This window comes from Ochlerotatus camptorhynchus, unplaced genomic scaffold, assembly GCF_037179485.1.
Source record: "Ochlerotatus camptorhynchus isolate MF236.1 unplaced genomic scaffold, CSIRO-AGI_Acam_v1.1 ptg000102l, whole genome shotgun sequence".
NCBI lineage: Eukaryota > Metazoa > Arthropoda > Insecta > Diptera > Culicidae > Ochlerotatus > Ochlerotatus camptorhynchus.
The window spans coordinates 3,222,033-3,240,795 of NW_027040592.1; the positions used below are offsets into that span (position 1 = coordinate 3,222,033).

The window sequence follows — 18,763 nt, forward strand, 5'->3', positions numbered from 1 at the left end:
GGAGATATTTTGTTTTTCGTTAGGAGAGTGCAACTACTTTCGGAAATGTTTGGCTTTATTATTGTGATAAATGACACACTATTAGACACAGCCACTTACCCCTGCCGGTCGCCTCGCGTTGTCTCCTCCGACGGAACTTATCGTCGCCCAGGAAGCACAGCCAAAGCTGCTTCCAGCGGGGTTCCTTCGGCGGCTCGGTTTGCGTCGTCCGTTCCATCGTGGACAGGTGCGACGTTGTCGGTTTGAACATATGCTGCGGATCGTTGTAGATCGGACAGATCAATGAACTGCGCCTCCTCGCCGCAATCAACCGCTGCGGTGAATCATGGATCACGGCCGGCTGCGGCCGTATTCCTCCACCTCCAGCAGTGCCGCCTCCGATGTTCAACCCTATCTCGACTACATTGTCGATGTCTTCCCATTCGTCTTCGTCCAGCGGGATCTCGCCACTGCCGACCTTGAAGCAGAGTACGCAATGTGATTAATCTGTTAAATATAGAAATAATGCAAGCAGATGCGATAAGCGATCAACTATCCCTAGCCGTACGGGATGCGTTTGTGCATATTAAGGGAACTCGCACAGAGTTTCTACGTCAGTTGCAAGATGAAGCTTCTCGCAGTAGTTACGGTCGTGATTGGAATTTACTTTCCATTGGTTTGCACGGGAACAGTGGTGAATATCTTCAACCTGCTTCCCACAGAGACATTTTTAACAAAGTGACACTATTTTCTCAGCAACCATTTCGGCAGCGGAATAACAACGGCATCATCGGAACGGACTGCTCTGGCAAAGGACAATGTCTGTGGCCCTTCGTGGATTATGGAGCTGTGGTGACACCTTTCACGCCAACTCTCAAGCCAATGGTTCGGAAGATTATTGTTCCACCGGTAGAGGTCACCACTGTTGGGAAACGTTTCAGCAAAATTCGATCGAGGAAGGTTGCTCCGCGGACGAAATCTAGCAACGATTAGGTCTAACCATCAAATTTTAGAGAAGAAGCTATTGTAGAGGCTCAAAGCGGAATGTGGGCCTAGATAGTGGTCACAATTGACATCAAGGTGTCTAATCGAAGTCGATTTGATTCCTAACTAGGTTTCTATCCGATAAGTAGGTTTACTCAGAGAGAAATTTTCCGTTCGGGGCTTGAACTGTCAAAAGCTAGGTCATAAGATTATAGCGAATTCGTTTATTATCGGGGTTAACACCAGTTCCAACCCAGTGCGAAACCGAACTTTTTGTCAGTGTGAACCTCAACCTGAACTAGGTTTTAAAAACAAACGAGCAGACTGACGTTTGTCAGAAAACAAGCAGACCCAATCTTGATACCCGATCCAGGTTGGAACTGAATAATAAACGAATTCGCTATTAGATGATGAAATATATTGGACAGTAGGTTACATAGGAACCTTGTTTTATGTGTAGGGAAAATATTTTCGGAGATTTATTGTGGTTTCTAGTCTTCTTCCGGAAGACTTCCCAGACTTCTTCTGTCGGAAGACTTCCCAGACTTCTTCTGTCGGAAGACTTCCCAGACTTCTTCTGTCGGAATACTTTGTAGCGGACACTGGCCGATCTCTTGTAGGCATGCGGCTTTAGCGCCGCTCCGGTAAAGGAGACCGCATGCCAATTTGAGTTTGCCCCGGATGAGACTGCCTCAGGGCGAGTCCAAGTATAAATCTTCCTAAAAAGAAGAGATCGAGCCCGCTTGACTACCACCGAAATTGATCGGGTAGAAACCCCTATCGCGAAGTAGCATAATCTATCACATCAACGAAATATTTTTTCGAGGCTCTGAACCATTTGGTGGATTTTTTTAACTTTTGGTTAAAATTTGACTGATGGAAAGTTATCGATTAACCCTGCTATCCGAGCGTGGTTATTTCTGACAGACAAGAAGTTAAATTTTAACAACCGTGGCTGAGTTCTTCTCGAAAACCGGTCGATCGACAACACAGGGTTTTTCGAACATACAGAATAACTTTCGAAATGTCACTTTTAACCACGAGTTAAATTTAACCAGCTGGGTGGCATGCCGCCATGTTATTGAAACCAACATCTGAAACGTCACAATTCCAGTGTGAACTGCAAAAATGGCGTGACTGAATTGTCTTATTTTTATCAAATGAAATTATTTTCCCTTTTATGCCATATAAATGGTTGACTTCGTGGTAGAAAATCAGAAAATAATATTTTATGAGTCCTAAGTTTATTTTTCACAAAATGTAAGCAAAAATATTAAGAATATCCATAATATCAGTCACGCCTTTTCTGAAATTCTGGCTTGAATCTTCTATTTGTTTACAAATTATGAGCTGTCCGCAGCGATGTTAGCTCTTTTCAAGGCAAGGCAAACAAGATAGGGATGCCACCTAGCTGAATTTAACTTGGCAAATGGTTCAGAGCCTATAAAGCTCCCGGTAAGAGAGCACACAAACCTAAAACGACGCTACACGTCAAGTTCTCCTCTTCGGTAGTTCCACCTGCTTTCCGCCAGAGGCGCAGCCACAGCAAAAGAGATTAGCAACATAAAAGTCAAATTCTGACCACGCGGAAGACATCAACAAAATTACGAAACGGACCCGAAACAATGTGAAGACACTTTCTTCCTCTCATTCCACTCAATAATAGTATTTTACGTAATCAAATCAAACATTTCGACAGTGAACATGCATAAGGGCGTATACGCGATGATCGATTCTCTTCATCGATTTTCTCCTTGTATTGCTACAGCTAAGTGAAACAATTTTCTAGAATTTGTTCAATGCAGAGTTGTAACAGGTTGTATATGCTATCAAAAGCAACAGCAAACGAACCGAGAAACGTTAATTCTAGCGAGTTATTAACAAAAAAGAAAACCGACGAAGAGAATCGATCATCGCGTTTATGCCCTTAAGCATGCTCACTGTCGATTTTTTGAAGGAACGAAAAAACCGTAAGTTTGTATTCAAAATAAAGCATGCCTTTGCGAATTTGTGTATATTCTACTCCTTTTTTTTTAACTAGTTCGTTTATTTGGAAGGCTCAATCGCGTTAGCTTTACGGAGCCGATAGTTCATTGTTCTTTGTTTGTAACAAAATTCACTTAATTCTATGTCTAGTAGGAGTTGGGCCGAATACTCGCGGTATACTCGAGGTTAGAGAGGTACATTGTCGAAGGATAGGATCAGTGGAGGAGCTTGTGGGTAAGGTTTCGTTGTCTCATCAGAGCGTTGTCGCCAGTATGAATGGTAGTGCGGTTCTAGTTTCGTCTGGAGTTCGACCGGCTATGGTGACCAGTGGGCGACGATGAGACTCATCGAGACGGGGGGACAAGACAAACAAAAACTAATAAAGAGAGACAAAAGACAGAGGAATTAAATTCTTATACTAGACATTTGAAGAAACACATAAACCGACTGCATATAGCAGATATCGCGAGTTCTCAACACGTCTCTAATAGGAACATAGGGTTGTCTTCCTTGGGCCTCAAGGGTATTCAAAAGTCGCTCTCTGGCGGCGTAATTATCCGTACATTGCCAAACTGCGTGATCGATGTCATCGTAACCGTTTCCACACCGACAGATGTTGCTGTCCACGAGGTTTATTCTATTGAGATGAGCATCTAGCGAGTAGTGGTTGGACATAAGGTGAATGAAACCACCGTCCAAGATTTCCAGTGTCCGAATCGTTTTGCCAACTCGAAAGGGTACTCTGATGCACTAAATGGTAAAATTCATCATGTGAAATTTGCCTGTCATAAAATTCGCCGTACTGCGCGCCCACCTTTGCGAGAGAGTCCGCTTTCTCATTGCCTGGGATTGAGCAATAGACGAGTGCACGGATGGATTTAAGTTCACTCACTCGACAAAAAGTGACACAACAGCGGGGCCCTGTTTACTAAAAATGAACACATGTGTTCATTTTTAGTAAACAGGGCCCCGCTGTTGTGTCACTTTTTGTCGAGTGAGTGAACTTAAATCCATCCGTGCAGTCGTCTATGTGAGGGGACCCATACAAAGGTATCACATATGATCTTTCGACCAGCACATTCATCTGCTCCCTTGCCTTTGAAAGGAAATAAGATGAGTGCCTACCTTCAGGGTTATTCTGCGTGGCGAATAAGGTGAGACGACAATTGTCACCTCGCAGTCACATGACTCTTCTCACTCTATTCCGACAGTCGACTCGGGTGACGTGAGAGGTTCATTCTTAGGTGAGTTGCAAAGTGACTCGGTGTTCATTCGCCGAAATGTCAGTTTGCTTTGTTTTTCGAAAAGGGCCTACACAGTTTTTGTAGGTTCATTTATCAGTTTAATCGCAGGTTTTTATTTATTACTATAAACATGCGTTTCGAGTCGTATTCCATGTCAAACAAGGTAGATTAAAATATTTTAATTTTTTCTTAAACATAATCCGCGTTCGGTCTGTGCTAGACCCTTTCAGGTTTTGCTGTTTGTTGTTTTCGATTGCGACCGAAGATTTTTTTCCGATCGTGTTTTTTTTTTAATTATTAATACACTGGAACCTCCATTTACGAACCAGACCGGCGCGGCGGTTCGTAAATCGAACCAGACGTAACAAAAACTCATTACGTGGTGCCATATATCGACCGGAAATCCAAGCCCGGCGCCATTTTGATATCCAAGATGGCGGCTTCCGGTTAAATAAAAACTGGGATATTCTGTCAAATACACCGCCTTATGAGTATTTCAGGAATCTTGGTGACGTGTTGGGACCGGAAATCGATGTTTCACGCCTTTTTTGAAATTCCAGTTACAGAAAAATTAAAAAAAAAACTATCAAATAACCCTCAATATGAGTATTTTTGCTTGTGGTGATGTGTAGAGACATTTTGAATTCAATATGGTGGTTTCTGTTCGAGCAAAACTTGGGAATTGGGAGGGGTAAATATGGGTATTTTTGGAATCGGAGTGACGTGTAAGGACGGAAAACCTATCCGTATGTTTCTATTTTTCTGTATTCGGAAGCCACCAAATTGGATTTCAAAAAGGCGTCAGACATTGCTTTCCGGGCTCTACACGTCACCTCGATTCCAAAAATACCCATATTGTGGTGTATTTGACAGTGTTTCCAAATTTTTCTTCTACCTGAACCCACCATCATGGATTTCAACATAGCCTCAGACATGAATTTCCGGTCTCTACACATCAACACAATTCTAAAAATAATCATATTGAGGGATATTTGACAATATTTTTATATTTTCTTCTACCTGGAAACTGCCATTTGGATTTCAAAAAGGCGTACGATATGGATTTACGGACTCTACACGTCACCCCGATTCCAAAAATGCCCATATTATAGAGTATTTGACAGAATTTTCAGGGTTTTCTCCAACCGGAAGCTGCCATCTTGAATTTCAAAACGGACTCAGACATCGATTTCCGGTTCTCACACGTCTGCCCAACTCCAAAATACCTATATAGTGGGGTATTTGACAGAATTTCCAAGTTTTATAGTTCACCAACCGGAATGGCGGCCCATTTTGGATGTCAGAAAGACATCAGACATGGTTTTCCGGTCCCTACACGTCACCCGGATTCCAAAAATACCCACATTGAGGGGTATTTAACAGAATTTACAAGTTTTTATCCAACCGGAAGCCGCCATATTGAATTTCAGAGAGACGTCAGACATGGTTTTTCGGTCCCCACATGTCACCCCGACCATAAAAATACTAATGATGTGGGTAATTTGGCAGTATTTCCCAGTTTTTCTCTAGCCGGAAGCCGCCATATTGAATTCAAAATGGTCTCATACATGGGTTTCAGGGCCTACATGTCACCCAGATTTTCAAAATACCCATATTGAGGGCTTTTTGGCAGAATTTCCAATTTTTTCTCTAACCGAAGGCTGCCATATTGAATTCAAAATGGCGTCAGACATGGGTTTCCGGTCCCTACGCGTCACCCCAATTCCAAAAATACAAATATTGAGGGATATCTGACAGAATTTTCAAGTTTTTTCTCCAACCGGAAGCCACCATCTTGAAATTTCAAATGGCCTCAATATCGATTTCTTGTCCCTACACGTCACCCCAACTCCAAAAACACCAGATTTGTGTAGAAACACTGGAATAAGAGACCAGTGGAGACACTGTTATGATTCCAATCGAACTGTCAAAAGCGGCTCCAATCTGCAATGTTTACAAATGGTTTGCTTCAATTAGGGAGGAGTATTAAAATCGTTTAACAATCACTCATGAACTCGCTCGTCAGTGCATTGGCGAAATCACCCGCAAGCAGTTACAAATGCAAGTGATGCCAGGATTGCTTTGATGTTTATCTTGTTGCCAAATTAATATTTTTTTTTCTCCACTGGTCTCTTATTCCAGTGTTTCTAGTTTTGTGGGGTATTTGGCAAAATTTCTAAGTTTTTCACTAGCCGGAAGCCGCCATCTTCAATTCAAAATAGCGTCAGACATGGGTTTCCGGTCACTACACGTCACCCCAATTCCAAAAATACCCATATTGAGGGATATTTGACAGAATTTTCAAGTTTTTCTCCAACCGGAAGCCACCATCTTGAATTTAAAAATGGCCTCAGACATGGGTTTCCGATCCCTACACGTCACTTCGATTCCAAAAATACCCATATTGAGGAAGCCGAAGAAACAAAAAAAAATTGATTGAAACAAATTTAGAAGTAATAAATTACCGAAAACCGCAACCATCGCTTATATAACTCTAAGGTTTTCCATCCAGTCGACTGCAGCGGAGGTTACGACTCTTATCACTTAAAATCGTCACTTCAGTACGACTTTTGTCACCGAAATACGACTGTGAGAATAAGGTGAGAGTTCCCCGGGTTCATCCCAAGTGACTTTTCTCACCTCACTCGCCAGCTGGAATCGGGTGACACGAGTGACTCGAGTCACCTCACTTCATTCGCCACGCAGAATAATCCTGTATAATTCTACCTTGTCCTACTTGTGTGCGTACTGTTTTTCTATCTACCTCCTATATTGTGCTGTGTTCTTGTGCTTTAACTCGGTGTCTACCATTCACTTTCCGGAAGACTACCCAGTATTCTTCCGGAAGACTTCACCGGAAGACTACCCAGTCTTCTGCTGGAAGACCACCCAGTCTTCTGCTGGAAAAGACCTTCCAGTCCTCTGCCAGAAGACTTCCAAGTCTCCTTCCGGAAGACTTCCCAGTCCTCTGCCAGAGGACTTCCAAGTCTCCTTCCGGAAGACTTCCCAGTCCTCTGCCAGAAGACTTCCAAGTCTCCTTTCGGAAGACTTCCCAGTCCTCTGCCAGAAGACTTCCAAGTCTCCTTCCGGAACACTTCCCAGTCTTCAGCCGGGAGACTTCCAAGCCTCCTTCCGGAAGACTTCCCAGTCTTCTCCCGGAAGACTTCCCAGTCTTCTCCCGGAAGACTTCCCAGTCTTCTCCCGGAAGACTTCCAAGCCCCCTTCCGGAACACTTCCCAGTCTCCGTCCGGAACACTTCCCATTCTCCTTCCGGAAGACTTCCCCGCCCTTTACCAGAAGACTTCCCAGACGAAAGACTTAAACAGAACCAGTCACACGACCCCCGCCGACCTACCTTCGTAAAGTAGTGCACCCCGGCAAACTCCAGCAGCGTAGCGATGCAGTAGATAAAGTTCATCAGCAGAAACCAGTCCAGTGCGGTAGCGTACCGCACCTTCGGCAGATCCGTCCTCGAGTCCAAACTGATCGTAGACAGCGTCAGCACGGTGGTAATGCCCAATCCGACCCGGTCGCTGGTCGCCTCCCGATGGATCCAGAACGAAACCCACGACAGGACCACGATCAGAATACACGGGACGTACACCTGGATCAGGAAGTATCCGGTGTGGCGCTGGAGATTGAACGACACGTGAAGCACGGAGAATTCGCCTTCCCGCCGGGCGAAGGTGTAGTTCTTCTGGTGGAAGCTCATCAGATCGAACTGGCTCAACGTCATACCGGGTACGAAGTTCACGGAGTCGTCAGTCTGCCACTGGTAGATCAGTTGCTGACGCGAGTAGGCGTAGCTTCCCAGAACCAGCGGGCAGGACTGGCGATCCATCGGAAAACTGCGCAGTTGCATCAGGCAGGATGCTTTGATGGTCAGCCGCATGGAGTAGAGGATTTCCCCATCCTGGCTTAGGCGGAGCAGTTTGTTCGGAACGGTGATCGTGTGCACGTGGGAGTGTTTGCCGTTGTAGAAGTAGGTATCCGGACGCCAGATCCGTTCCACCATCTTGATGCTCAGCGAAAGGCTGTTGATGGGACCGTGGAAGCTCAGTCGTTTATCACGCCAGTACTGTCGGAAGTAGCAGTCCATTGAATAGTCCATGTCCAGTTCCGAGACCGGTCCCATGCTTCGAATCAGAATGTTGGTCTTGACAATCGTTGGAATTCCTGAAATGGATTGCTGTTGGTGCATTGTAGAATTTATCAATATTTTTCGAACTCACCCTGTCCATGCGTCGGCATCTGCGAATTTTCGTAGCTCTTCAGCAAGTTCTCCAGAATCAAGGTTATGTTCTTGCTGAGCTTATCGTCGGCAGCACTGCGCTTCTTGACCTTTCGATAGGCAGCGGCGGCGGCGGCTTCTTCATAGGACGAGCCATTGGGCGATTTCATCGCAGAAGAAGGCCGTGTTCCCGTTTTGAACAGTTGATGCTTATCGGCCATGAAGCTGTCGATTTCCTCCGTAGGTAGGCTTCGCCGACGAGGGACCGCATTGTAGATATAGTAACGTTGGAATTTCTGCTGCTGTGGAGGCTGTTGTGTCTGATGGGATGGTGGTGGTGGTGGTAGTTGTTGTTGTTGCTGTTGTTGTTCTTGTGTCTTATCTAGTAGGCCAGCTGCGGCGCTTGGCATTGAGATGTGACGTAGCCGCCGCAGTTCGAGGGGTAAGGGTCGGTTGCCCCGCTGGGTGGCATCATCGTAGTCGGCCTTGTAGACGTAGGTGGAAGAGTTGCGCTGTTTGCGGCTGTGAGGTGAACTATTCATTCTGAAACAAAAGGGGAAAAAAGGTGAGAAATTTGTGATTTTTCCGCAGAAGAAAATTACCGTGGAATGTAATAAAAATATTTGTGCTTTCGCAGGTGCCCGATGGAAACGTTTGCCGCAATCAGGAGGCCATTCTCGAGGGTGTTGTGCGGCTGCACGTGGCCTGCCCTCACCGAGTAGCACGAGACGAACGTGATTAATCTGTTGGGAGTTGGAAAACAAAAAGAAGAACGCGATTTAATTCAATTTCTCTTCCGATGGATGGATGCTTCTCGCGATGCACATTTCATAAATTGATTTCACAGGTAATCCCTCACCTTCTATCGCTTCCCCGTGTTCTGTGTGGGTGTGTATACTTTTAAGAGTGGACTTATCAAATTTAATTGTTTGTATCGCAAGTAGTTTAATCCCTTTGAAATTGTTTCATCCGAACTGGAGCAAAAATTCGTTGGTTATATTTAGTTCTATTTGGGCATTCAACAATTCTGGATCGGATCGTTCTTTTGACATGGCAATTAATTTATATTCTTATTTAAGAAGACACTGTATATTTTCAGTTTCGATCTTACAAGATTGAGTCCGAACTATCAAAAGCAAACAATCGTCGAAAATTTAAAAACTCAAAAGGTCTCCAGCTGAGGCCATGTCTCCGTCGCCGTCGTCGCACGTGGAAGGGGAAATTTGCTGCCACTTCTCGAAGGTACGTGCATGGTGTGTCTTTGTTGTTTTCCATTTCACTTGAGGAGCAGCTCTTTCTGTCCCTGACGTTTAACATTTTTGATTTTTCTCTCTCGCATTTTCCTCTGAATCATGCGGCACAGCAAACACGTGTGTAGTTTTCAAAGTCAAGCAGCTACCTACCTAACCTAATCCGTTTTCGGTCGCTGTTGAACATTTTTCCTATTTCGAAAGCGGGTTCTCACATTCATTTCTTTAATAATACAGATCCTGTTCGTTCTTGAGTAAATAGGCAGTTTGATTGGTAGGGTTTACCCGGGAATGCTATTTCACGGAAAATAAGCTGATTGAGTTGAATAATGGCACACGGGTTTCTGAATTTTGTGAATTCGTTATTTCTTGTCCCCAATTCGTTCTTAAGGGAGAACTGAACAAAACGTTAAACTATTGATATTGCCAGGTTGGAATTTTATTGTAGAATTCTATACTTGAAGAACATAAATAATACATATGTTTGCTGAATCCAAATTTGATTTGACATCAAAGCAGACGCTGAGTAATATGAACACGAGAAAAGAGCATAAAGAGTAGGCGTCGCCTCGTGAGGAGCAGTGTTGTCAGGTCTACAGGTAAACTTACTACGGGCAGCGTCATAGTGAGAGTTTGCTACGCCCAGAGTCGTACCAACAATCAATACGAAACTAACGATTTTAAATTGGCTCACTACTTGACTAGCCTTTTGGTCCCATTAACGTACCCCATTCTAGTCGAAATTCTAGTACTACACAATGTTTGTTTTGATTCGCTATGAAAGTTTGACAGATAAAATGAGGGGTTAGTGGATTTTCCTATGTTTCGAGGGGTGAATCGATTAGCTTGGGACCGAAGAGAGTACCAGAGCTGATCCAACAAGTTGAGCACGTTATTTCGGGACCTTCTAGTCTTAGAGTTACCTCTATGGTTGTACCATAGAGGTAACTCTAAGACTAGAAGGTCCCGAAGAAACGTGCTCAACTTTTTGTCTTAGCTCTGGTGCTCTCTTCGGTCCTAAGATAATCGATTCACCCCTCGAAACATAGGAAAATCCACTAACCCCTCATTTAATCTGTCAAACTTTCATAGCGAATCAAAACAAACATAGTGTAGTACTAGAATTTTGACTAGCATGGGGTACGTTAATCGATTTGCTTGGGACCAATAGGTTAGTCAAGTAGTGAGCCAATTTAAAATCGTTAGCTTCCTATTGATTGTTGGTACGGCAGTGTGAAAATTGTTTATATAGAGAGTAGAAAGCGAGCAAGGACAACTTTTATGAATGAAGGTACAAATCGGTTTGATCATCTCTCTTTACCAAACTCCCCCGTTGGAGAGGGATGGTGAGGGGTATTTCGAAAAAGTCTGACCAGCTATCCCGATCAAAACGTACTCCTCTCCTCGAAAGTAGAACAAATCCGACGCCAATCGCTCGAAGGATAGCTCAGGAACCGCTTTCGTCTCAATTGTACTTTTCTGATTGCAGCGCTGATGCTGTTGACATACGCTGCAGCATTCTACCATATCTTGGATATCTCTGCTCATGTTGACTCAAAATAGCACTTGCTTTGCTCTTCGGATACAGCTTTGGCCTTCTGGATGTCCAATATGAACCGCTTGCAACATTTTCTTCCTCAGCGACTTAGGAATCACAATTTGATTCGATTTGAAAACGAGACCTTCGTACGCTGTCAGTTCATCCGCTAGGGGACGAAAATAATCTACTTTACATTTCATATAACAGATTTCTGTAAAATTTGCTTCAAAATTTCGTTTTTTTTAAAGATAAATTCGAGTCATAATGAATAATAACAAGCACCTGCCGATATTATCCGATTTCATACACTATTCATCGATAGTCTTGGATGTGGTAGAATTATCGAGCATTATGCGGATGTTGTTTTTAGTGTGTTTTGTGATGTGAACTGTCACTTTCTTGAGCACCTGCTTTTGTGATTGTTGAATGTTCAAACTCTGCCCGGAGATTTGGCAACAGAATTGATACCCAAACGTGATGAAACAAAAGACCAAACGATAGGTGTAATCGATGCTGATCTTCACCGGATGCCTGAGATTGGGGAAGTCTGTTGAGGTGGTGATGGAAATCATGAATGACCTTGGAGATATCGGAGAATTCCCATTCGTGACATATGCGTTTCCGCACTTCCTATCATGTGTGTAATGTGCTATACTATCATACTTTTTGGCTCAGCTCTGGTACTCTCTTCGGTCCCAAGCTAATCGATGCACCCCTCGAAACATAGGAAAATCTACGAACCCCTCATTCTATCTGTCAAACTTTCATGGCGCATCAAAACAAACATAGTTTAGAACTAGAATTTTGAGTACTCGGGACCAATAGGTTAGTAAAGCAGTGAGCTAATTTAAAATCGTTAGTTTCCACCAGTTGATACTATAACCTCAAAATTTCAAGAGCACAGCTGCCACAAAACATACAATAATGAAACTGGAATTTCACATTTGATGCAGCAAATAGGGAGTGATGTCACAACTGTGTCCGAAATTTGTGCTCTAGAACACTTGAAGTGATAGGGCATTTAGCCATCATCAGGCACTTTGTGGACTCTTCGAGGAATCACCATAAATGAACATACGATTTTCGAACAGATTTATCAACCAACAATACTAAAGGGGGGATCAGGAAATTTGTATTGACCTTTTCTTGCAAACTGAAGCACGCATACGCAAACCAATTCCCCCGTCGGATAGGAGAGAATTTTCCCTAGCCGACGGTGTTGTTGATCTGGCAAAGGTGAGCTTCGATTTGCGAGAAAAGATCATTGTAAGATTTGATTACAAAAGCTGATCCGCCTTTTTGAATTGTTGGTTGAGATTTCACGACGTTACTTTCTTATAAACAAACGGTTGTCATCGTTACCTCTCATGATACTTATAGAGCTGTGACCCGATATAAGAGATGTGACAGATAAAAATCGATATTATTTGTTTTTAGAGATTTAAGCACGATTATATCGGATGAATGCGATAAAATTGATTTCTCCCACTATAAATCAATAAATCGAGTAATTTTTGGCAAAATTTGAATAAATCTGGGACTTTCGTCCCCCTCGCATTCACCTCTTTGTTCACCCTTTTGTCCACCTCAAATATTCACATGCTTTCTCAGCGATCAAGAGTTCATGAATAATCAACAAAGTATTCTAATACACTAGCAATCCCGCAATCTGATGCTATCGTAATTATCAGCAACGTCAGGGATGTTCACGAAATCCAGCATTCAGCCAGAAAACTTACAACTAATTCAAGGCATCTACCAAAGAATCACTGGTAGAGCGAACCGATCGAAGCAAGTCGGAAAACTACGATCCTGCCCTACCATATTGGAGCTGTGACCAGGATCAGGTTTCCTCCCAGAAATCCCACCATCGCACTACGGAAACTAACGCTACATTCGTCATGTGATCCCATCGGCATTCAAGTGATCGCCATTCTTCTCTCCACTTGTGCTTCACCGCCATCGAGAATTTCGTAACCCGTAAAAGTTCGTGCTTGGATTTATTAAATACAAGGCCTAGTACCATATAAGTAACTCTAAGACAAGAAGGTCCCGAAGAACGAGCTCAACTTTTTGGCTTAGCTCTGGTACTCTCTTCGGTCCCAAGCTAATCGATTCACCCCTCGAAACATAGTTAACCCCTCATTTTATCTGTCAAACTTTCATAGCGAATCAAAACAAACATTGGATAGTACTAGAGTTTCGACTAGAATGGGGTACGTTAATCGTTTGCTTGGGATCAATAGGCTAGTCAAGTAGTGAACCAATTTAAAATCGTTAGTTTCGTATTGATTGTTGCAAATACTACCCTTGAGAAGGTTAGTACCAACAATCAATACAAAACTAACGATTTTAAATTGGCTCACTACCAAGCATGGGAAAAATCGATTCATTTTGCATTTACTACTCACTCACACACATACAACATCAGAAACGAACTGCAGCTTGGGCGAGCCGCACTGATTTCGTTCGTATTCGCATTGCTTCTATTTTCTTCGATAAACGCAGAATTGAGCAAAACAGACAGCTGAGCGTAACATGAATGATTCTGAGTGTAGTAGTGTGGATGATTTCTCTTTTATTATTGTTGCCATGCTGAGCCTTTTACGATTGCATCCTGCTGAGTGAGCTGAATGAGAATTTGGCAGAAAGAATCACTTTTTATTTTCTAGCTTTAAACATACATTGACACATTTAAATGGAGAAAACGGTTATACTGTAACACATTAACATAAGCGTCAAGCAAATACCGTAAAAGTACTGTGGCCAATACAACTGATTTAAATCAGTGAGCCAAAAACTATCTGACTCGGCTATTTAAATCGTTAGCATTCGGATCTTACGCATTCAATCTGGTTCTCCCTCGGTAAAGAAAATTTTTCGGCTGCCTTTCAGTTTATCCTTCTTTCCTTCTACTGCTGTCAGTTCGGGGTCGACCTGCAGAGTCACTTGGTTGGAAGAATTTACACTCGTTCGGCAATCTGTTTGTAGGTGAGGATGGCTATTTTGATTCTGTGGCACTCGCGCGAGTGAATGAATTTTTCCATGCTTGCTCACTACTTGACTAGCCTATTGGTCCCAAGCAAATCGACTAACGTACCCCATTCTAGCATACATTCCAGTACTACACTATGTTTGACAGATAAAATGAGGGGTTAGTGGATTTTCCTATGTTTCGAGGGGAGAATCGATAAGTTTGGGACCGAAGATAGTACCAGAGCTGAGCCAAAAAGTTGAGCTCGTTTCTTCGGGACCTTCTTGTCTTAGAGTTACCTGTATGTTAGTACCGCTCCAATATCTCTACTCCGTTTTTCCAGCTCTACCGGGTCTTTCTCTATATAACCCTATCTAGTGCACTCATCGACACTCCGCGTCCAAAATGGCGGACGATCGCACGAAGTAGCAACTCATCACTTCCTTGGGCAGAACGGAGCAGTTCGTCGAGAATTACGCTGCAAACGAAATCGAGGACAAGTGCAACTACGTCTCGACAATTTGGTCACCGTGTGGATAGGATTGGAGGATGTTCTGACCCAGCTAGAGGACATCGAAACAACGAACAAAGGTATGGCACAAAAGCTACACTACCGCTCCTATAATGAAACCCGCTACTTCGTAGAAAAGGCTGCTCTTCAATCGTACCAACCCATTGAGCCTTCTCCCACATACCTGCTGGCTCTAGGCTACAATCAGTGGCTAGCCTTCCACGATACGTTCGTTGCCCTGATTCATGCCAACCCCGAGGTCCACGATATTCAAAAATTGCACTACCTTCGCGCTGCTCTCAAGGGAGAAGCAGCCCAACTGATCGAATCCATTGGTATCAAACGCCAGCTTGAATGTTTTGGTTTACAATCGCGAGGATAACATCGATCTAGCGACAACCAAGGAGGAATGCTGGCGAGATGAAGCCGTCCACAGCAGCACATAACAAAGAAAACCAGCGTATGTTTGAACCTTGGACTGGACCGGCAAGAAACACAGGCAATTCGAATCAAAAGAAAACTTAAAAACGGACCGAAATACAAATTTAAACTTCACTCAACTTTTATTGCGTCTTTTCTCTTCGGTACTTGGTACAGTACTTCAAAATGATGACGACGGAAAGCACATTTTTCTTTTGCTGAAAGATTTCGATCGAAGGAGGCACGCAGTTTGACAGTTGCGCAAGGGGTTCGCCGACGCAGGTGTGGTCGAGAGGGCTGGGCGGTATTTACACGGAAACATCCACCCCGCCTTGAGGCACTGCTGCCTCAATCCGTTGGTAGAACGCAGATCTTCTGGATGGGATGTGAGAACTCTGACTACCGCGCCGCGTTAGTCTCGGTTGTTCGCCACTTGCTCCGCGGATGCAGACTAGCAAGATATTCATCTCGCCAACGACGCCAGATTTCAGTTGTGTGCTTGTGTAGAAGTTGCCACTTATCCAGACGCTTCATCGGGATGTGACGGACATCAGGCTCTGGGATGAGGTTCATCGGCTGACCGACCAGGAAATTTCCTGGGGTCAGCGCTTCGTAGCTGTCAGGATTCGATGAAAGTGGACATAGCGGCCGTGAGTTCAGGCACGCTTCCACCTGCGCCAATATCGTTGAGTGTTCATCAAACGTTGCTGCTTCAGAGCCCAAGACCGTCATCAGGTGCTTCTTGGCGCTCTTGACTGCCGCCTCCCAGATACCACCACGGTGTGGCGCTGGAGGTGGATTGAACACCCATTTAATTCCCAAGTTGGTGAGAAATCGATAAGCAGCTTCATTGTGGGTCTGTCGCGCAGTTTGAATCTCCTTCAGCGCTTCAGCCAACAGTCGGTCCCAACGAAGTTTGTTCCAAAATCCAACCAAATCTCGTTCGCTTGAGTGCACAAATGAACATGTTGGTCGAGAGGTCGCTGGCGACCTCCAAGTGCACCGCCTTGGTCGCCATACATACGAATACTACGATGCAGCCCTTGGTCATCTTTACACCTCGAACGCATGGTGCATGAACCTTGCGAACCTTGGCTGGCGTAATCCACGCCGACGTGGGTGAATGCTCGAGTGCCCATGAGCTGCGACGCCGTCTTACCCTTGAGTCGAACGCAACGAGTGCATCCTTAAACTGTTAAACGGACAGCCGTCTGAAGTCCGAGCACCCAGTATTGTTGGTTGACTGTAGCTGTGAGCAGTGTGGGAGCTGCATGGAGGTTTCGCAGATGAAGATCTCGCAACAGCAGTTCGGATACCTTGTTATTCCCCAGGAGTATAATTGGGGTCTTGACGTCGTATGAGTAGGACGAATTCTGCAATCGTCCTCCCACTCGCATCGTTCCTTGGCTATCCAGGAAGGGGTGAAGGGCAGACAGTTTATGTTTGGCTGGCAAATCCTTACCCTTCTGCAACAGCTCCACTTCTTGCTTGTATGAAGCGTACTGTGCAGCTCGAGCTAACTGCGCCTTGGCATCGTAGATTTCGTTCGGCGAAAGTCCGGGTTCGAGGTTCGCGTCCTCCGCCTTGAGTGCCACTAGCGACACTTGCTTGATCGGAGCCACCCTGGTTTTGGCGACCAGGAGATTCACAACTATGTCACCAGCTTCGTTCCTTCCTCTAGCATACACTACCGCAGCGTACGCCATCTTCGACGCATCCGCGAATCCATGCAATTCGATCTTCCCATTGTACATTCTGAGTGGAGTCTGTTTATGTGTGGAATTTTACAAGGAAATTCGCCAATAAAAATGTGTCGAATTTTATGAGTGTAATTGGGTGCGAATCGAGGGATGCGTATCTGCTCCACTTGATGTAGAGTTTCCTTGATTTCAAACCACGCTGGTTCGACTGCTGGAGGCAGCCAGTAAGCCAAAGTTGCTGGAACAAAATCTTGACTGGTGAGAGCCATCCGAACGGATCGAATAGCTTGCAGGAATCAGAAAGAAGCTGCCGTTTGGTGTTCACGCTGTTCGGGTTCAAGCTGACCTTGAACGAGAATGTGTCCTCCTTGGGTTCCCACTGAATGCCGAGTGCCTTGACTGCGTCTGGTTGCTCTGCTAGTTTCACATCGACCGGCGCTTGATCGTTCTCCGGTGTTTCCTGGAGTAGTTCCGAGTAGTTCGTGGTCCATTTCCGCAGGTGGAAACCAGCGGACTTCAAAATCTCCACAACTTGGTCCTTCAATTTCCTCGCTTGCTGAACGTTCTGCGCGCCAGACAGAAAATCGTCGACGTAGGTGTCGAGCTCAATCCTCTGCGCGGCTTCGCGATACACTTGATTGTACTCGCGGGCTACTTGCTTCATGGCTTCGATCGCTAAGTACGGAGCGCACTTGGTTCCGTAAGTCACGGTGCACAACCGATAATGTTTGATTGGTTGATCCTCCGATTCACGAAACACGATCCACAGGTAGTTGCGATCCGCCGGCTGAACCATCACCTGGCGATACTTTTTCTCTACGTCCGCTGAAAACGCCACCGGGTGGGTTAGGAAACGTATAAACACCGTGAAAAGATCCTGGTTGACGTTGGGTCCCGCCAGGAGTCTGTCGTTGAGCGAAACGCCAGTCGACGACGCGCACGAGGCGTCGAAGACAACCCGCAACTTAGTCGTCGTGCTAGTCTCTACTTCCAGTTCGTCCGGTGGCACCTCTTCCATGTGCCCCAGCGCCAGGTATTCGCTGAGGAACTCCGAGTACAGCGTATGGAATTCCTCATCCTGTCGGAAACGTCTTTCCATCGATCGCAATCGCTTGATGGCCGAAGTGAGGAACTCACCCAGCGCCGACTTCGAATCATCGACCAACAGTCGCACGATGAAGCGCCCATTTTGATCCCGTGTGAGAGTAGACCTAAAGAGCTCGGTGGCTGCTTGTTCAGAAGGAGTAAGCTGCTGTGGCCTCGGAACCTCCTCCTGCTCCCAAAACATCCGCAAGGTGCGGTCGAGGTCCAGCTTTGTGTGAAGATTGATGATCGAGACGTTGCTTCGAAGACTCGATGAGTAGATGACTTGATACCCGGACACAATCCACCCGAAGAGCGTGTTCTGTGCCATAGGAACACAACCGTTGTCTTTGACTTGCCCTAGCTTATGGGGAGCAAGAAAGACGTCAGATCCCAAAATGACACCGATCGGACCCGGCTGGTAGTATGCCGGATCAGCGAGGTTCTCCTGTATCTGTTTTTCCAGGAGGCTTGGATGAACCCTGCAGTGCTGTGTAGGAAGCGTCGAGGTGAGCTTCCCCAGAACGTAGGCACTTGTCTGTAAAACACATGCGTCGGTAAACCGGTTAGCCATCACAAGCTTCATAAGGCCACGCGTTGTTCCGGCTGTCTGTTGTACCAGGCCGGAAGCTTCTTGACGCAGGCTTCCGAGATCAATGATGCTTCAGAGCCCGAGTCGATCAGAGCACGCACTTGCAGAAGACCGCCGTCGAATCCCTGTACACGGATGACAGCAGTAGGTAGCACGACCGACTTCTGCTGCGGCTCCAGCGGTACCTGCGCCACCATTGAGGTGATGATGCCGCTGCTTACAGTTTTCATTCCGGCACACTGATTTAGAACTACAAAACTTCGCGGTGT

At 45.2% G+C, this 18,763-nt stretch overlaps 1 protein-coding gene across 1 annotated transcript in view; it reads right to left on the reverse strand.

Annotated features, from left to right (window-relative positions):
* The window catches only part of LOC135699104 (gamma-aminobutyric acid receptor subunit alpha-2), a 76,534-nt gene that overhangs the window by 859 nt on the left and 56,912 nt on the right, over window positions 1-18,763 (reverse strand). The window contains exons 3-6 of the mRNA XM_065219301.1: window positions 9,027-9,167; window positions 8,426-8,967; window positions 7,549-8,369; window positions 100-457 (exon numbers count right to left, since the gene is read on the reverse strand). Coding sequence (XP_065075373.1) covers window positions 100-457; window positions 7,549-8,369; window positions 8,426-8,967; window positions 9,027-9,167 — 1,862 coding nt within the window. The remainder of the gene's footprint in view (window positions 1-99; window positions 458-7,548; window positions 8,370-8,425; window positions 8,968-9,026; window positions 9,168-18,763) is intronic.